The 15,835-nt window shown below is 57.5% G+C and overlaps 8 protein-coding genes across 8 annotated transcripts; 4 read left to right on the forward strand and 4 right to left on the reverse strand.

Moving 5' to 3' along the window:
* Positions 1–18: 18 nt before the first annotated feature.
* SCHCODRAFT_02109537 (uncharacterized protein) lies at positions 19–724 on the reverse strand. The gene is made up of 2 exons (XM_050341825.1): positions 702–724; positions 19–647 (listed from the first exon to the last, which is right to left on the reverse strand). Exon 2 carries the CDS (start codon positions 465–467, stop codon positions 78–80), a length of 390 nt encoding a protein of 129 aa, XP_050197416.1. The 5' UTR covers positions 468–647; positions 702–724; the 3' UTR covers positions 19–77.
* On the forward strand, positions 594–1,984 carry SCHCODRAFT_02673012 (uncharacterized protein; the record flags this gene model as incomplete). Its single annotated transcript, XM_003027068.2, has 8 exons — positions 594–693; positions 744–786; positions 838–1,039; positions 1,094–1,128; positions 1,176–1,391; positions 1,444–1,555; positions 1,617–1,700; positions 1,751–1,984. The coding sequence occupies 8 exons, from the start codon at positions 594–596 to the stop codon at positions 1,982–1,984; spliced, it is 1,026 nt and encodes a 341-aa protein (XP_003027114.1).
* A 235-nt stretch (positions 1,985–2,219) lies between these two features.
* Positions 2,220–3,047, forward strand: SCHCODRAFT_02642891 (uncharacterized protein). The gene is made up of 3 exons (XM_003027069.3): positions 2,220–2,383; positions 2,514–2,649; positions 2,698–3,047. The coding sequence occupies exons 1-3, from the start codon at positions 2,245–2,247 to the stop codon at positions 2,738–2,740; spliced, it is 318 nt and encodes a 105-aa protein (XP_003027115.1). The 5' UTR covers positions 2,220–2,244; the 3' UTR covers positions 2,741–3,047.
* Positions 2,830–5,264, reverse strand: SCHCODRAFT_02642894 (MFS general substrate transporter). Its single transcript, XM_003027239.2, has 13 exons — positions 4,960–5,264; positions 4,864–4,889; positions 4,780–4,806; positions 4,722–4,730; positions 4,565–4,669; positions 4,367–4,502; positions 4,194–4,315; positions 4,085–4,145; positions 3,814–4,035; positions 3,759–3,765; positions 3,553–3,711; positions 3,097–3,498; positions 2,830–3,046 (listed from the first exon to the last, which is right to left on the reverse strand). The coding sequence occupies exons 1-13, from the start codon at positions 5,010–5,012 to the stop codon at positions 2,933–2,935; spliced, it is 1,443 nt and encodes a 480-aa protein (XP_003027285.1). The 5' UTR covers positions 5,013–5,264; the 3' UTR covers positions 2,830–2,932.
* Positions 5,265–5,537: 273 nt separating this feature from the next.
* SCHCODRAFT_02519113 (DUF1768-domain-containing protein) lies at positions 5,538–9,350 on the reverse strand (the record flags this gene model as incomplete). Its single annotated transcript, XM_003027240.2, has 13 exons — positions 5,538–5,672; positions 5,736–5,822; positions 5,918–6,049; positions 6,175–7,232; positions 7,306–7,534; positions 8,003–8,104; positions 8,175–8,258; positions 8,309–8,420; positions 8,472–8,616; positions 8,670–8,772; positions 8,838–9,042; positions 9,128–9,170; positions 9,248–9,350. The coding sequence occupies 13 exons, from the start codon at positions 9,348–9,350 to the stop codon at positions 5,538–5,540; spliced, it is 2,538 nt and encodes an 845-aa protein (XP_003027286.1).
* Positions 9,351–10,619: 1,269 nt separating this feature from the next.
* Positions 10,620–12,106, forward strand: SCHCODRAFT_02642909 (uncharacterized protein). The gene is made up of 4 exons (XM_003027070.2): positions 10,620–11,416; positions 11,470–11,591; positions 11,643–11,777; positions 11,829–12,106. The coding sequence occupies exons 1-4, from the start codon at positions 10,681–10,683 to the stop codon at positions 11,979–11,981; spliced, it is 1,146 nt and encodes a 381-aa protein (XP_003027116.2). The 5' UTR covers positions 10,620–10,680; the 3' UTR covers positions 11,982–12,106.
* A 70-nt stretch (positions 12,107–12,176) lies between these two features.
* On the forward strand, positions 12,177–13,972 carry SCHCODRAFT_02642912 (WD40 repeat-like protein). The gene is made up of 9 exons (XM_003027071.2): positions 12,177–12,416; positions 12,468–12,560; positions 12,623–12,796; positions 12,848–13,000; positions 13,051–13,157; positions 13,210–13,233; positions 13,287–13,408; positions 13,469–13,522; positions 13,586–13,972. Exons 1-9 carry the CDS (start codon positions 12,276–12,278, stop codon positions 13,765–13,767), a joined length of 1,050 nt encoding a protein of 349 aa, XP_003027117.1. The 5' UTR covers positions 12,177–12,275; the 3' UTR covers positions 13,768–13,972.
* A 38-nt stretch (positions 13,973–14,010) lies between these two features.
* SCHCODRAFT_02673018 (uncharacterized protein) lies at positions 14,011–15,407 on the reverse strand (the record flags this gene model as incomplete). The annotated part of the gene is made up of 2 exons (XM_003027241.2): positions 14,011–15,300; positions 15,354–15,407. The coding sequence occupies 2 exons, from the start codon at positions 15,405–15,407 to the stop codon at positions 14,011–14,013; spliced, it is 1,344 nt and encodes a 447-aa protein (XP_003027287.1).
* Between the last annotated feature and the right edge of the window lie 428 nt (positions 15,408–15,835).

The following is a 15,835-nucleotide window of genomic DNA, read 5'->3' on the forward strand; positions in this document are numbered from 1 at the left end:
ATGCACTCGCTATATCACGCGCCAAGCAGTTCTGCGGGTGCAATGCGCTCACGCCCACGCGTCCGCTATCTGGCCTCTCACGGATTGTCGTCTTCTGGCTCTGCTGACATGTGAGCAGCGCGCCGCCCTCTCTTTCGCGGGGTATCTTCATTCAGTGGCCGCAGCAACGGAGAGAAAGAACCTTCGTGCGTGGGATCCTGCTTTCCCGGATAGGCTCGACGACCTTGTTGCAATCGTCGAGCAGCTGAAGGACCGGACCCCGCCATAGCATGCTCGCCAGCTCTATCTGTATGCTGTCGCCTGCAATCTGAGCCTTCGCGCTGCTCATCGAGGCCTCGGAGCCGGTTCCATGGGGTCCTTGCTACGATGAATGCTTCTGAGCCACTTTTGGCGTGCCTGACCTCCCAGGACCATACTCTCATGAGCGTGGAGGTATGGCTAAAGGCGTTCTGAATTCGCAGGATCATATTCGGCGCCTATCCTGTTCGTCATCCTAATCCACCAGCAGATGCATAAGAGCTGAAGCGTGCAGCCGCCTCTTCTCCCTTGGCACAGACGCCCCGACGGCTAAGCAGACAACCTTCAGCGCATCAATGGCCAAGGCGTCCTCCGAGGAGGCTGTCTTCGACGATGCCAGCATCAGCTTCCTGCGGTATCAGCTCGCCTACGCAGCTATCGAGTATTCTTTCTATGGTACGTACTGAAGTGAACAATCGATGAGCGTCCTGATTGACCATCAACAGCTCTTCATGCCGTCTCGTTCTTCAGCGCGGCCTACATCTTGATGTGAGCCTATGAGTGGTCGTCTGTTTACTGCGTCATACTGAGTAGCTACAGAAAGAGAGGGATCCGCACCTCTCGGGCCCGGCTGGGTCTGCTCGTCGTAACGACGGCGATGTTCTGTCTGGCGTCGACCTTTGTCGTCATTGACATCGTCCTGCTACGAGACTACGTGAATATCATGGCGGGGCGAGCGACGGAGGAGGATCCGAACATCTTACGCTGCTGGATCGCGCAGAACGTGATCTTTCGCATCATGGTGCGCTCGTGTCGTTGCCCTGCCGAAGTCAAGCTACTAATGTCTTACTTCTAGTTCATGCTGAGCGACACGGTAGTCGTGTGGCGGGCGTGGGTGATCTGGCGACACATCAAGAAGGCCAGATACATCCTCATAGCGTGCTTGACGATCAGCTATCGCGAGTAGCATTTGGACTTCCCGCGAAGCCGCTCACTGACGCCCGAATAGTGGGCTTGCTCGCGGATATCGGCATTATCGTATGGGAACGAATCTCAGTATATTACGAGGATCAGTACTGGTACTCACTCATCCTGACCCTGCCCACCCTCCTCACGAACATCGTTGTCACCACTATGACCGGGATAAGAGCATGGTGAACCGTTCGGTCTCTGGCATCTGATGTCGTGCGCTGACCTTTTGAACAGGACTCACCACAAATTCATGATGTCGGGGATCACTTCGAGGGACTACACGCAGCGCGTCTTCAAGGCCCTGCTGGTGTTGTGCATCTCCGGCACCATGTACTGTGGACTTTGTGTACGCACTTCCTTCTTTTCCTTTTATACTAACCTACCTTTTGGCTGACATCTCGACCTAGTTGGCGTTCTTTGCTGCTGGTATTACCCAGCACGGTATACAGCACTGGGGCGAAATAATCGCAGCAGTCGGCGCGAGCATCTCTGTCAGTCTACTCCAGCCCCTTGCCTTACCTTGTCCTCACTCCCTCTGAAGGGCTCTTACCCGACACTCATCGTCATCTGGGCGGCCCTCGAACGCGACGACGATCCTGCCGTCGAAGTTCAACTCGGTGTCATGCAGCAGAACACGACCGTGAACTTTGCAACCCCGCGTGAGAGCGTACTACAGGTCGCGCAAATTGAAAGCTGGGCGAGGCAGGAAAGTCTTCGGGGGAATGGTAGGACGGACTTCGTCCACGTCAAGGAAGAACCACATGAAATCGTGTAGCTTGCGCGGGAAGAATGGAATATGCAGGTTTCCCAGGGTGTATATTCTCAGGGTAGACGAATGGATGTACTTTTTGGCTTTATAGTATACTTTGCGCATTGCGATGTACCAAAGGTTATCGTGAGGTGACTTCCAGCGAGTTTCTGAAAGGTTCAGCTTCGTGACCACGTCACGCGTCCCGCTCACACGGCAGATGCCGAATCCTCGACGCGACGCGTCATTTCGAAAGAGGTTCGCGTCTCTTGTCCCTAACCATCATCATGTCCGCCGCCGCATCTTCATCTGCGTCCGCGCCGAAAGGAACGGATTCTGTGCCCACGAAGCCCTCACCACAAGAGTCAAACCCGCACCTTGGGGTCTTGGAAGAGGATGATGAATTCGAGGAGTTCCCCGTACAAGGTGAGATCACGATCCTACCTGCTCCTCATCCTTCTTGCGATGTTCTAGCGCGATGTGCTCCTAGCATGAGGTCTAGAGCTCTATGAACGCTCACACTCTCATGTATGCGCGTGCTTATACACCACTGCAGACTGGGACGACTCGCAGACCGATCTGGCGCACTTGAACGGCGCTGCGCCCGGTGCTGCAAAGTCAGGAGGAGACAAGCTCTGGGAGGACAACTGGGATGATGACGATATCGACGATGACTTCAGCAAGCAGTTGAGGTGCGTTAGCATCGCCCTGATCCCTCGCCACGAACTGACATCGCGCAGGGGAGAGCTTGCCAAGAAGGACGATAACGCTATGCAGCAGTGACCACATACACCACCATCCATACACCTACTTCCTTGAGCTCTCCTCATTTCAATGTAATCTTTGCCTTTCATCCATCCTCCACCACAGACTGAACACGCAAGACCCAAGATAATATAATTACGCGACGTGATCATAACAATGCGACGTGCAACAATACGACAACATAGAGGACATCCCTGCAGGCATATCTACCTACGACATTATCTCCTTCTTGTCCTTCTCGAGGTCGACAGACACAGTCGAGACGGTGTCGATCAGACCCATCTGCGAGGTGTCGTACCCGTTCGCCTCGAGATACTCGCGGAACTAAAGCAGCATTACCACCTCGATTCTTCCCGCAGGCAAATTGGACGTACCTTGGCATCTTCCTCCAACATACCGTCGTGCTCCAAGGGCCGGATGAAGAAGAACGTGACAATCGCGCTCAAGACAGCAAGCCCACTCCCGATCCAGAAAGGACCGGTGTTGCCGCGGTCGGTTGATGCGCCACCGAACGCGTCAATTATGGGCGGGAAGGCCCACGTACCCACGAACGCGCCGATTTTCCCAATGGCTGCCGCGATGCCGTAGAAGTGGCCGCGGATGGCCGTCGGGGACGTCTTGCTCGCTAGCAATCCCAGGCAGTTGCCGGGTCCGACCTCGCCAAAGGACAAGAAGATGCCGTATACGACGGCGAAGGCTGCGATGTGCTCGGAGAGCTGCTTGTAGCATCCGCTCATGATGAAGCCTATGATGGCTTGCATGATTAGGCCGAAGATCTATGCGAGGGTAAGTCATGGGTTGAATGCGCAAGATGGTCGAGTTGTGCGTACCATGGTGTTCTTCGGGCCCAGGTAGTCGACGATGAAGGCGCCGCTAATGGTCCCGGGCAGGTAGAACGCGTTGATGACGACGCTCCAGCCGAATACTACGTTCAGCGCCGTCGCACCGCCTGTAATGCTGTCCACGACTGTGGAGGAGTACAGGCCAAACTGCAGCCGTCAGTTCAACGGTCGCCATGCAGAGTCGGAACACGTACGGGATACCTGCGAGGGTCAGTACTCGGAAGATGCTGTCCGCGAAAGGAGACTCACGTAATGAAGTCGTAGAGGAACCAGGTGAAGGAGATGGCGGCGAGCTGCCAGCCGTAGCGGCGCAAGATCAACAAGTACGGGATCTTGGCGTGCTTCATGGAGTCCTTCTTGTACCGCTCCGGCTCGTCCATGTTCAGACGCCAGAGGAAGACCAGGACGGCGGGGACGGTACCGAGTGCCAGTGAGCCTCTCCATGCGGCGCGGAGATGGTTGTCGCCGAAGCTGCAAACATGAGTGAGCAGGTCTCTATCAGTTCTTGCAGATCACGCACATCCAGTAAAGGACCAAGGGAACGAAGGCGCCGATGACGAAGCCGAAGTCAATCATGGAGTCTGCGCGCCGGTGAGTGCACAATTTAGGAGGAGAGTGATGTGACGCACTCGTGGCGAGCGTGAACCATCGGTGCTGGGTGCCCTTTGCAATGGCACTGCCTTCCGACTGCTCAGACGCTGACACCGAGCCACACGGGTATTCAGCGCCAATGCCAATCCCGATGAAGAATCTGTGTGTGCCGTCAGAAAGCCGACGTTGGGGGGAGGGCATGGTTACGCACCGCATCACGCAGAGCATGGCAAGCAGTCCATCGGTGCTCACGCCCTGCGAGCACGCCGAGAGGAAGGAGAAGAACGCGACGATGCCCGTGGCCGTCATCATCCCGAACTTGCGTCCCATCTTATCGGAGAGGTAGCCTGTCAGGGTGGGGCGCGCCGTCAGCTACTCGGGTCTTTTGTGGGGGGATTATGCGACGCACCGAAGACGAGCATGCCGACGACCGTGCCAGCGAAGGCGACGGAGGAGAGGATGGTGCTGAAGTCATGGCGCTCGAGGATGTCGGGGCCGTAGATGCGCGTGAGGTCTATCTGAGGTGAGCCTCTGCAGGGGCAGGCGCGCACATTCAGAGCACGTACAGGTCTTGACTGCGATCACCGTAAGTGCCGGGACAGCTCACAACGAGCGATCACTCACCACTACCGATCACGTTGTTCGCGTAGCCTGCAACGCGCACTCGTCAGCATTCCCCTCATCGTTCCACGAGTTCCCCTCGCGTACCGTCCGAGAACAGCGCTGTCCCGCATCTATAGGGTCGAGGGAATCGTCAGCGTTTACCCCGCATGTGACGCGTCGTCGAGAAGCACCTGCACTCACGCGAAGATCAGGGAGACGTTCCTCATGCGGTCCCGGAGTGTGAACTCAGCCATGGTGGCGGGCAGAGAAGAAGCAGCGACGAGGGAACGCGTCCGTCCTCGGAACTTCGTACTTATCGTCGTCTGGGGATCAAGGGGCCGGCATTCCCAATGCGCTCCATGCGGGCGAGAGAGCGGGCGGAGCCTTGATAGGACACGTGCGCCGCCACGCTAACGGGCAACGTTCGTGCTCGTCGGAGGTGGCGGACGGGCGACATGGACGCCGGGGTTTCAGACGTGTTTGCGAAGGTCGCGGTCGTCGAGGACGATGTCAACTGCCGGGGTGGACGATGCCAAGGAAAGACAGTCAAGTGCTTTTCTTCCTCTCTGGGCATTCGGGCTGATCAGTCTCCGCAGATCGCTATCGGACGCGGAGCCTGACGGGCGGAGACGAATCAGGCACGGCGTTTTCCGGCGTATCACGTTCGTTGGTTTTCGCATCTGGTAAGTCGCATATTCCATCCCAGGCCACGCCGATACACGTAATACTATACAAGAGGTTGAAGCAAAAGAGAGCATATACTGGAAGTAAGTCGGTTCTCAACCATAGGGACGCAGCGCCTTGGTGGCCGGGTGGCCTACCAATACCTTGCGCAACCTCATGAGCGCCTTCCCAAGCTCATTTCTACCCTTTCGGTCTTGCCCGATCCCCCAAAACCAATCATAGGGCGAGTCCTACAGATTTCAATCTCGGTCAGATTTTTGACGACATCTTTGACGACCCCGACGACAACATACCTCGACGAGCTCTGCGTCGCCCGTGTTCACCAACTCTTGCCACAAGTCCAGACGCTGCGTGAACTTGTACCAAAGCGCTTTCTCCATCTGCCATCTATGGTCAGCCATGCTCGCCAGTCGACAGTGATGGTGGAGGTGCTGAGGATTCATGAAGAGCGCGGATATACATGTGGTGCGCTTACCTTCTCGATCTTCTTGTCCTCCCAGTCGCGACGTTTTTCTGAATCAAAGCGTCGAGCCTCAATTAGCGCGCGGCGCGGCTCCGACGAGCAAGTGCGAATGTGCTCCGCGAGATACGGCTTGTGCTTCATGAACTAAAGCAGTGTCAGTTCTTATGACGAACCTCACTCCCTTCTCCTAACTAATCTTTCTTCGCTCAGACACCCAACCTCGTACCAGCAGCCAAGTCACTCCATTTCGTGTCCGGGTTCCGACTCACCTTGAATGCATGATACAGATGTTCGCTCGTGGGGTACCTCTTGCCCTTGTATCTCACCGAATGAGGTGAGAAGTTTGTGAAGCTGTAGTGCGGTGCTTGCTTATCATAGAAATAGATGCGCTGGTCAGGCCCGGGAAGGCGTCTCTCGAGCCTCCTGCCCTTGTCCCTTCCATTCCGATGACCGTCGTCATCATCTCTCTTACCATGGTGCCCAGCCCTTGCTTCGCGACGATCGCCACCGTCCCTATGATGGCCATGGCGTCGGTGACCATGGTGTCGGTGGTCTCGGTGTCGATGGTCACGGTGTCTATGTTCGCGGTGTCTATGATCATCATTGGGTACATGGACACTGTTCTTCTCGCTCTTGGCAGGCATAGGCGGCACGAAGGGCACAAAGGGCTGCTGCGCGACGCGTGGTGGAGCGTTCAAATGGGTGGTCTTTGGCAGAGGCGTCGTGCCAGGGTATGGCGTCGGATCATCGCGATACTTTGGCTTCGCGGGCAATGGTGCGTGGTGGTACGTCGTCGTGATGTGGCCGCGGGGCGGAAAGTTCGGCTTGAGATCAGGCTGCTTAGGCGCCGCCGCCTGGCTGTTGTTCTTCAAGATGGGACGACGAGGCGCTGCTCCTCGGTGGTTCGGCGGCGGCCGGTACAGGACCGAGCCGTAGCCCTCAGCTCGCAGCTCTGCTTCGCTGAGGAATGGCGTCGTGCGTGGCGGTGGGTCCGCTGCGGCTGGCGCCTGCTCCTCCGCGGCTTCGCCAGGCAGCTTGTTACCCATGTCTCGCAGCTCCTTCGGGCCTGGGAATGGAGTAAACTGTGGCGCTGCAGCTTGTTCTTGTGCGGCGGGCTGGTGCTTTTGAGCTTGGGGTGGAGCGCCGGCGTCGGCGCGCGCCGGTGGCTGTCGCTGGTGCCGTCGAGGGTTGAGCCAACCAGCCTTCAGCCACATATTACCCCAGTGACGATGGGGGTCCTGCGGCCATTCGCTTTGAGCGTTGTGACCGAAGCCAGCCATAGGTATCACTGGAGGCCCAGAGTCGTCGCGGGGAGGCATCCTCACTGCTGTTAAGCGCCTGGTGAGTACATGCGCTCTCGCACTGTGCGAGACGTCGGCGACGGAATAGGGACCACTCACTTATCCTCTGGCGCAGATAAGGGTCACTGTCCTGCTCGGTGCCAGGCAGGAGAAAGTGCGAAGGAAAGGTGCGCTTGTGTGGCGGGGTTGTGGGTGCAGCCTTAAGAACCCGTACGGCTATCTCAGGATCACGAGGCCTCATCTGAGGGGTTTTTGGCCACGATCCCCCTATCCACTGACGAGATTTCAGGGCTAACCTTCCATCGTCGTTTGGTCTTGTCACCTTCTCCTAGGCAAGGTTGAGTCTCTGTTGCTAGAGTGTACGGCAATTTCCGAAAGAGTCACAATTCTGTCACGGTTCGCGCTTGTCAATGAGCAGCGGCGTCGCAAGTCCGTCATTCAACCGTGGTGAGCCTTCTATCGAGTATCTATGTGCATACTATATCCCTGCCATATGAAGTCCCTAACAGACGCTCATGACCCGAAAATCGAACCCTTCCTACACCACGTCGTACTCAGTATTGGCTGTCTTCTGTATTTCCTCTTCCTTTTTACTGTCCGTCGTCTCTGAATGACTAGATGTATTCGTTCGCCGCGCATTTCTTGATCGTGATCGCGAGCCCCGGCGAGTGGGACTGCGTCGACGGCTTGGGCTGCGTCCGTCTGTCGATAATATTTCGCCAGTCGGCCAGCGCAGGTCTCCAATCGTGGGTCGTCGACGGTCAGAGTAGCCGCCGTTCGAAAATAGGGAGGGTACGGTTAACTGCACGCCGTGGGACTGCATGACTTGCAGCTGCACTTCGGTGTCGTTGTCTCGTTCCAGGGCGGCCCAGATGATGATGAGGGTGGGGTAGGTGCACTGAGTAGAATGGGGTGAGCGATTGAGGATGAGTCGCAGTCTGGGAGGAAAGGGAGAGAAAAGAGCTCACGGAGACGCTAGCGCCAATAGCCCCGACGAACTCTCCCCATCGCCTGCCGTGATTGCTCGTCACGCCAGATGCGAAGAAGACGAACTGATAGACTTGATCAATATTGTTTGGAGGATGTAGTTCAAGAGACCTACACAAAGCGCGCAGTACGCAGCACCAGACCACAACAGAACGAGGAGGGCACGCATGACCTTCTGTCCATACTCCCGGGAGCCGATGTTACTTCTCATCGCTCTGTAGTGAGCTCTGCAAACAAGATCAGAGCGAGTGCCCCGTATTTGGGAGCGAAAGACTGACATAGCTCTGACCCCGATGGTTGTCGTCACCGTAACATTGGTGACGAGGATTGGCAGTGTGACCAGGAGAGAAAAGAGGGCGGAATTGGCATAGTAGCTGACTGCCTGCTCCCATGCGACGACGGCTGCGTCTGCAAGGAGGCATGCTGTTTATGAGGTGATCAGCGAGTTGTAGGGACAATATGTGCGCAATACGTACAGCAGGTCAAAGTCAAGCATACAATTAGGCACCTCCGTACGATGCGGTTGGCGCTCCAGAGTACCCAGGCACGCCAGACGACGATGACATCGCTCAGCATAAACTGGGATGGCCGGGTAAGTTGTATTGCCCCTGTCGTAGGCCTAATAGCATTGACGAGAACCTTACCATCATCCTCAGAACAACGTTCTGCGCGATCGACAGACGCGTGAGGCGCGAGCAGTCGTGCTCCTGCAGCGTCCCGAACGCGTCCCTCGCACCATACATGCTCTGGATGGTATCCAGCACAACGAACACCGTCGAGCCGATGAACATGACAGTCGTCGCCGCCAACAAGCCCAGCCTCGGTCGCGACCCGCGCACGCCTCGTGAGCTGCAGGCAGCTTCAGTGTTCAGTACACCACGTCCCGCGTGTCAAGCGTGCGCATCACAAGAAATAGTAGCTGACAAGCACCCACATCAAGCAGTAAGCGGACGTCAAAAAGCACACCGCATTGAGCCCTGAAAAACCAAGCGTGAGAACCAGGAGTGGATGCGTATACGATGTAACCCCGTCGGAGAGGAACAAGGGGACGCACCATAGAAGGCAAACTGCACCGCCGTGTAGGCAATAACCCACTGGAGGTACTCAACAGGGGCGCTCCCGGCGCGCGCGCATGTCACCGTCTGGTTGCTCTCCATCCGTGGTGGGTGAGATGTCGAGCGTGACCCCTATCTGGTCACGGTGGACAGCTAATAGTCCTAATTGTGGACGGTAGCGAGGTGCAAGTCGCCCAGGATGAACGGCAAACGCAAGTAGCGAGACGATAGCTGAGGGCGAGCGCGAAAAGCAGATATCGTCGCCAGCATCCAGCTCATATACGGAGGCGGCGGCTTCGCAGCCAGGAACGGCCGCGCGCGGGCTGGCCCGACCGTCCGCGCCACCCTGGCGCGAGTCGGCGGCAGCAACGTCGCACGGTCATGGGAAGGCGATAAGCACTCGAAGGGGTTCGTCGACGCGATACTGAAAAGTCGACGTGATAGGCGCGATAGACGTGCTATATGGTCATTATAGAGGTGTCCTGAGGAAGAGGTAGACGTCAACAGCTATATGACTGCCAGCGAGGCAGCCTAGCGGTAATTTAGATAAGACAGAGAGTTCAAGCCAAGATGAGGACGAGAGCAAGATATGCGATTAGAGTTGGGTGCATGAGTGCGCCATACGGGTTCGAAGGGAAGGAACGGCTTGGTACGGCACTTTGCATGACGAGGCAACGCGCTCGGGACCAACTTCGTGTGCTTCTACGGATCTCGGTGCGTTCTTTATGGTGGAATCCCGGGGCAACAGCGCAAGGGATATGCATTGATGAGTGCGTATATCACGCTCTGCAGGCCAGTTGGAGACGTAGGGGGAGAGCGACATGGCGGTAGGATTTTTTGTGTTTTGCGGGGTGACCCAAAGAAGTGATGACAAGGGGTGCAAAGGAAGGTGGAATGTCTTCCCTGTTCAGCTGCGCAGCGGCTAACGGACGGGACGTCAAGACTTCTAATAATCGGATGCACTAAAGCGACGTGGGCCATCTGAGAACCTTGCAGGCGGACGCGTATGTTGCCTGCATGATTCGGGCGTATCCGCATCTGGTCTTGATTGGTTTTTGAGCGCGAGCAGGAGAGCCGTCATCCTGTGGAGCAGGTCAATATCGTCCAGAAGACGGTGGAAGTATCATCTGACCTTCATTTGAGGAGGAGCGCGTCGTAGTAGGCGACAGAAAGACGCAATAAATTGACCAAAAATCCTTGAGAGGCTCCCCCCAATAACGTTGAGGTGGGGGTAGCTGACAACCTACGTAGAAACCAAATGTTGAAGTTCGGAAAAGGCCGCCAAGCCACCACGTGCCAGTGACGTGATGGATTTAGTGCCATCACCGGCGCGATCGAGACATAATTACGTGACGTCAGTAGACTTCCCGACGCGCGCCATCATCATGACTGCCGCCGGAATACATAAAGGAGGCACTTGCTCCTTCCTCTCATGTTGACCACGCCCACTCCCACTCCCGGAAGCGAAACAAGTGTCTACTTCGACGCCCCCATCGTAAACTTTAGCAGCAAAGACAGCATGTTGTTTGGTAGCAAGGACAAGGATAAGACGGCAGCGGCGGAATCTGATGTGAAGGACACGACGAAGCCCACCGGTTCCATCCTCGCCGGGGAGGGCTCGAGGTCGCCGACCGTGGCGAATGGCACACCGGACAAGAAGACGCGCGTCCTGCCCGACGCGAATGGCACCGTCCCCCCAGCTTCCGAGCAGGGGAGCACGAGGCCTGCGGTCGTGGACGACGACAACGATGATGGCTACGAGGATATCGACGAGGAGGACGAGGATCGCGCCGTAGCGCACCCTAACGGGTCTTCTGGCTGGCTCCCCGCGACCGATCTGCCCGGCAAGGGCGAGTCGTCCGCCGGCCGTCGTTCGTCCGTCTTCCGCAACGCTAGCCGACGCAGCAATCGCCCTGGCTCTCGCACTCGCTCCCTCAACCGCGCTGGCTCCGTCGGCTACGCGGCGTCGACGACGTCCTCAGTCGCTCGGCGCAGCCTATACACCAACTCGGACGGCCGCGTTGTCAATGGCTCGGCGTTCATCAGCGGAGCTGGTACGACCGGGCCTGACGCAGCAGCTATCCCGGACGACAGCCTTCATCGACGTCGCACCAGCGCTTCCGCGGCGTTGTCACCCAAGCAGAACAAGAAGATTGAGAAGAAAGAGGGTGCGTGTACGTCAGTATCGCTCGCACAGGAGACAAGCTGATGCATTCTGCAGCTGCGGGTGTCAAGAACCTATCTAGGGTTATTAAGCAAGAGTCTAGAGTGGAGAAGAAAGCACTCAACGTCATCATTCAAGAGCTAGCGGATTTGCAGAGGATGCAGAAGGAGGCCGTCAAGGTGAGTATACTTGTAGATAGTTGACGCTTGCGTTATTAACATGCATTGTAGCGCGAAGCTAAGGCCCACGCCGCCCACGTCAAGGCTGTCACCGCGCACCACAAGGCGGAAGAGGAGTACATCGCAGCGAGAGTCAAATACGAGACGACGCTGGCCGAGATGAATGCGTTCGGCGAAGCTTTGGAGGTAAATAATAAGATGAACTCGTACGCACTCGCATTACTGACTGACCTCCAGCTCGCGCGGGAGAACGCTCGTCAGACGACGGAGGCCATGCAGGAGAAGAGTCAGGAAGTTGACGCGCTTCGTACCATGTATGGTGTTGATGAGCGTGAGCGCGAGGTTAAGCTCACCTCTATCGCGCCAAAGAAGACTAGCTGGTTCCATTGATACTGTAATGTTTATCTTTTGCGTGGCCCTGTTGTCGTTGTATTCCCACTTTCGTTCTGTAGTTGTAATCTATCTCCTGGTTCTAAGAGGAAATCCATGACTGTCGACGGAAGAACAATGGAAATGGGCTCATATTTGGCCGTGTTTGACACAAGCTTGCGGTCAACGCGCAGAACAAAGCGTGGCGTTGACCCTGGCTTGTCTTTGTTCTCGCGTCTACACGAATTTTGACAGTCTCCCTCGCGATATCGACGAGCTCACTGTTCGGCGCGACGAGCAGCAGCGAACGCCACCATGTCTTTCTTCTCGACGCCGGCGTCGTCCTCCTCGGCGGAAAAGGATGTTGAGATGCCCGACCCGCCCTCGGATTCTATCTCCTCCGTCGCGTTCTCCCCGCAAGCGGACTATCTTGCAGTCGGTAGCTGGGACAATAGCGTACGTATTCCTACCCTTCCCAATACGCGTCCACTGACCCCCAACCGCCAGGTGCGCATCTATGAAGTCGGCGCGGGCGGGCAGTCGCAGGGGAAGGCGCTCTACCAGCACCAGGGACCCGTGATGGGCGTGTGCTGGAACAAGGCAGGTCATTGACGCGTCGCGCGCCCGCGTCGGGGCTGATCGGATTTGGTTCTCTCTTGCAGGAGGGGAACAAGGTGTTCTCGGGCGGCGCGGACAACGCGGGGCGCATGTTCGACGTGGCGACGGGGCAGGCGACGCAGGTCGCGCAGCACGACATGCCGATCAAGGCCGTGCGGTGGATAGACGCGCCGCAGGCGGGGATCCTCGCGACGGCGAGCTGGGACAAGACGATCAAGGTGCGTCATCTGTCCTTTTCAATGGGGAGAAGGCTGATGAGGGTCTAATAGTACTGGGACTTGCGGTCGTCGACGCCGGTGGCGAGTGTGACGTGCCCGGAGAGGGTGTACACGTTTGATGTGCAGTTCCCGCTCATGGTCGTCGGTACGGCGGAGCGCCACATCCAGATATTCAACCTTAGCAATCCCAGCACGCCGTATAAGGTGCGTCACCAGACTATCTTCTGTCTGGAAAATGCTTACATATCTGTCAGTCGATACAATCCCCGTTGAAGTGGCAAACACGCGTCGTGTCGTGCTTCACACAGTCTGCAAACAGTGGCTTCGCGGTAGGCAGCATCGAAGGACGCGTCGCCATCCAGTACGCATATATCCACCTGATCATACCTGCCCACATACTTACGCGTTGGCAGATACGTCGAAGAAAAGGACTCTGCGTACGCCGCCCGTGCACTATTCCTCCCGAGCCATATCCTGACCCTCCCAATAGCAACAACTTCTCCTTCAAATGCCACCGCAGAGACAGCCAACCCAACTCCAAGGACCAGTCGCTCGTCTACGCCGTCAACGACATCTCCTTCCACCCAGTGCATGGAACCTTCTCGACATGCGGTACGTCACTTTTCGTTACCTATTTTCTCCCATTCCCCTTCTGACAACCATCTCCTCCAGGCGCCGACGGGACCATCCACTTCTGGGATAAAGATGCACGCACGCGCCTGAAATGTGAGCTTTGAACACTCTTCGACCCAATGAAGTCGCGCGCTAATCACCGGTCATCAAACACAGCGTTCGATGCCCAGCCGGGTCCGATCACGAGTACAGCGTTCAACCGGACGGGGACGATCTTCGCGTACGCGGTGTCCTACGACTGGTCGAAGGGCCACTCGGGGAACACGCCCGGGCACCCGAACAAGCTCATGCTGCACGCGTGCAAAGACGAGGAGGTCAAGAAGAGGCCCAAGAAGTAGTCGGCGTGCGTCTTACTCTCGAAGCACGCACTGGCGGGCGACTCGTGTATGGGAGAGTCGTCAATGCACTAACCTTTTGGACGCCCAGATGGGCGCTTGAGATGACGATGTATGTCGGTATCTTGCTTTTGCTGTCGCTATGTATTCTACTTTTCTGTCAATGTGATCTGTTTCATTGCGTAGCCCCTCCTGGTATACTCATACTCTAGAATCGCAACCGCCTGCGGAATCAAGCCGTCAATGTCACCAGAACAAAGAATCCTCTTCGTCAGTAGTATAGGCGTCCGGCCATGCGCCCAGACGAGGTACTTTTTCGACTTCGACGCCGCAATCATGAGCGTAGGCCTGGAAATCCGTGATGTCTGTGTCGGTATGGAGACGAAGCTGCAGGGTGCGTCGTTCACCTGTCTCCTGCCACGCCTTCAGGTCCTCGACCATGACATAGCTGCGCTCATCCTCGTCGAAAAGGAACGCCAGCCGCTCAAGGTTCGGCCAATGCGCATGTCGTGGCTTCAGGTGTCGCCAGATGTAAGGGCAGCCGACGGTGTCGCCGAGGCAGATGTACTCCTTTATCGTCGGGAAGGCGCTCATGATGAGCGGGTACAGGGCGTCGGAGAACTCGCAGCCTACGCAGAAGAGCGTCTCGAGCTTGGGGAAGAGGGGCTCACGCTCGTTCATGGCCCATATTCCGTCGAGGTCGTCGTTCTGCACGTCCTTGAGGGCGAGCGAGACGAGGCCGCGAGCCTCGATGCGCGTGAGGAGCTCCGTGTATGTGCGCCCCATCATGCACTTCAGCCGGAAGGAGCGCAGCGCAGGCAGGTGGATCGTCTGGCGCTCCTCGGGCCAGTCGCTCGGCTCGCAGTACCCATGCATGGACAGGTGGGCGAGGAACGGCGAGGACGTCAGCAACGAGCTCAGCAGCGCGTACGAAAACCGCAGCCGCCGCGTGAGGTCGAGATGGAGCGTGACGACGCCGTCCAGGCGGGGGCGCATCGCGAGGAGCGCGAATCCGCGGAGGCGGACGAACGCGGGCGACGGCGCCGCCTCGAGGAAGATCTGCGGCGTCGCCACGTCGCCCAGCGTGGGCGTCCGCCCGCCGTCCACGGTCTCGAAAGTTATCGAGAGGTGCTGGACCGGGCAGGCGCCGATGGTGCGCAGGGCGGCGCACAGCAGACCCTCTTCGGCGCTGAGGAGCGCGCCGATGGAGGCGGTCGCCCACCGCGTGCGCTCGGCGAGGACGAGCGCGAGCGCGGCGGGGTCGATGGGCTCGACGAGGCGGAGGTGCAGGCCTGCGCTGTGGGAGCGCCTGAGATACGCCGCGATCATGTCAGGCGCCTTCCGGCTATCTATGCTGTGCCAGAGAAGCGCTGTGCCGAGAGCGGCCTGCCGCCAGTGGCGATTCACAGCGCATACTAGGAGCTCGAAGGGGTGCCTTTTCGTTTCGCTGTCCGCCTCTTCCTGGAGGGACAGATATTGCCCGACGAGGAAGATGTAGGATAAGAGCTCAATGGGGAGCGTCATCGTGAAGTCTTTCTGTGAATGCGGACGTGTCAGTGCAGTCCATGTCATTTCGCAAGGTCGCTCACCTTAAGTCGCCCCCGGGCTTCCACGGGCAAGACGAGGGTCGGCATTCTAACCATCTCGTAGTCAGCTAGGGCGATGCTTTAGTGGGTGGGGATATGGGACAGGGAGCACGGACTCTCGTTGATCTCCCCAGGGAGGGATTAAGTAGCTGCGGCGTGTCTCCCGACACGCTGGCGGGCCCGCCGCAAGGCCCATTCAGACTCCGGCCAGCACTTATGTAAGTGCAATGCGCACCGACCAGATGGCGCCCTACGGCTAACCTTCTCGCCCATCAGGTCAGTCGGCGCATCTCGAGGGCGAAGAGGGCCTGCGTCCGTCATAGTGACAGAGGATAAGAGGCACGGTGAGATAGGCTGGTTCATCTGCGAGGAAGAACCCTGGCGCGCCCATTGAGATGCTGGTCACCATAGGTCTTGTGGCATCGATAGCGCTGCTGGGAGTGGCTTTCCGTGAGATGTGCCGCAGTTGTTGCCGTACCAGACGC

The sequence above is a fragment of the Schizophyllum commune genome, assembly GCF_000143185.2.
Source record: "Schizophyllum commune H4-8 unplaced genomic scaffold SCHCOscaffold_14, whole genome shotgun sequence".
Classification (NCBI taxonomy): domain Eukaryota; kingdom Fungi; phylum Basidiomycota; class Agaricomycetes; order Agaricales; family Schizophyllaceae; genus Schizophyllum; species Schizophyllum commune.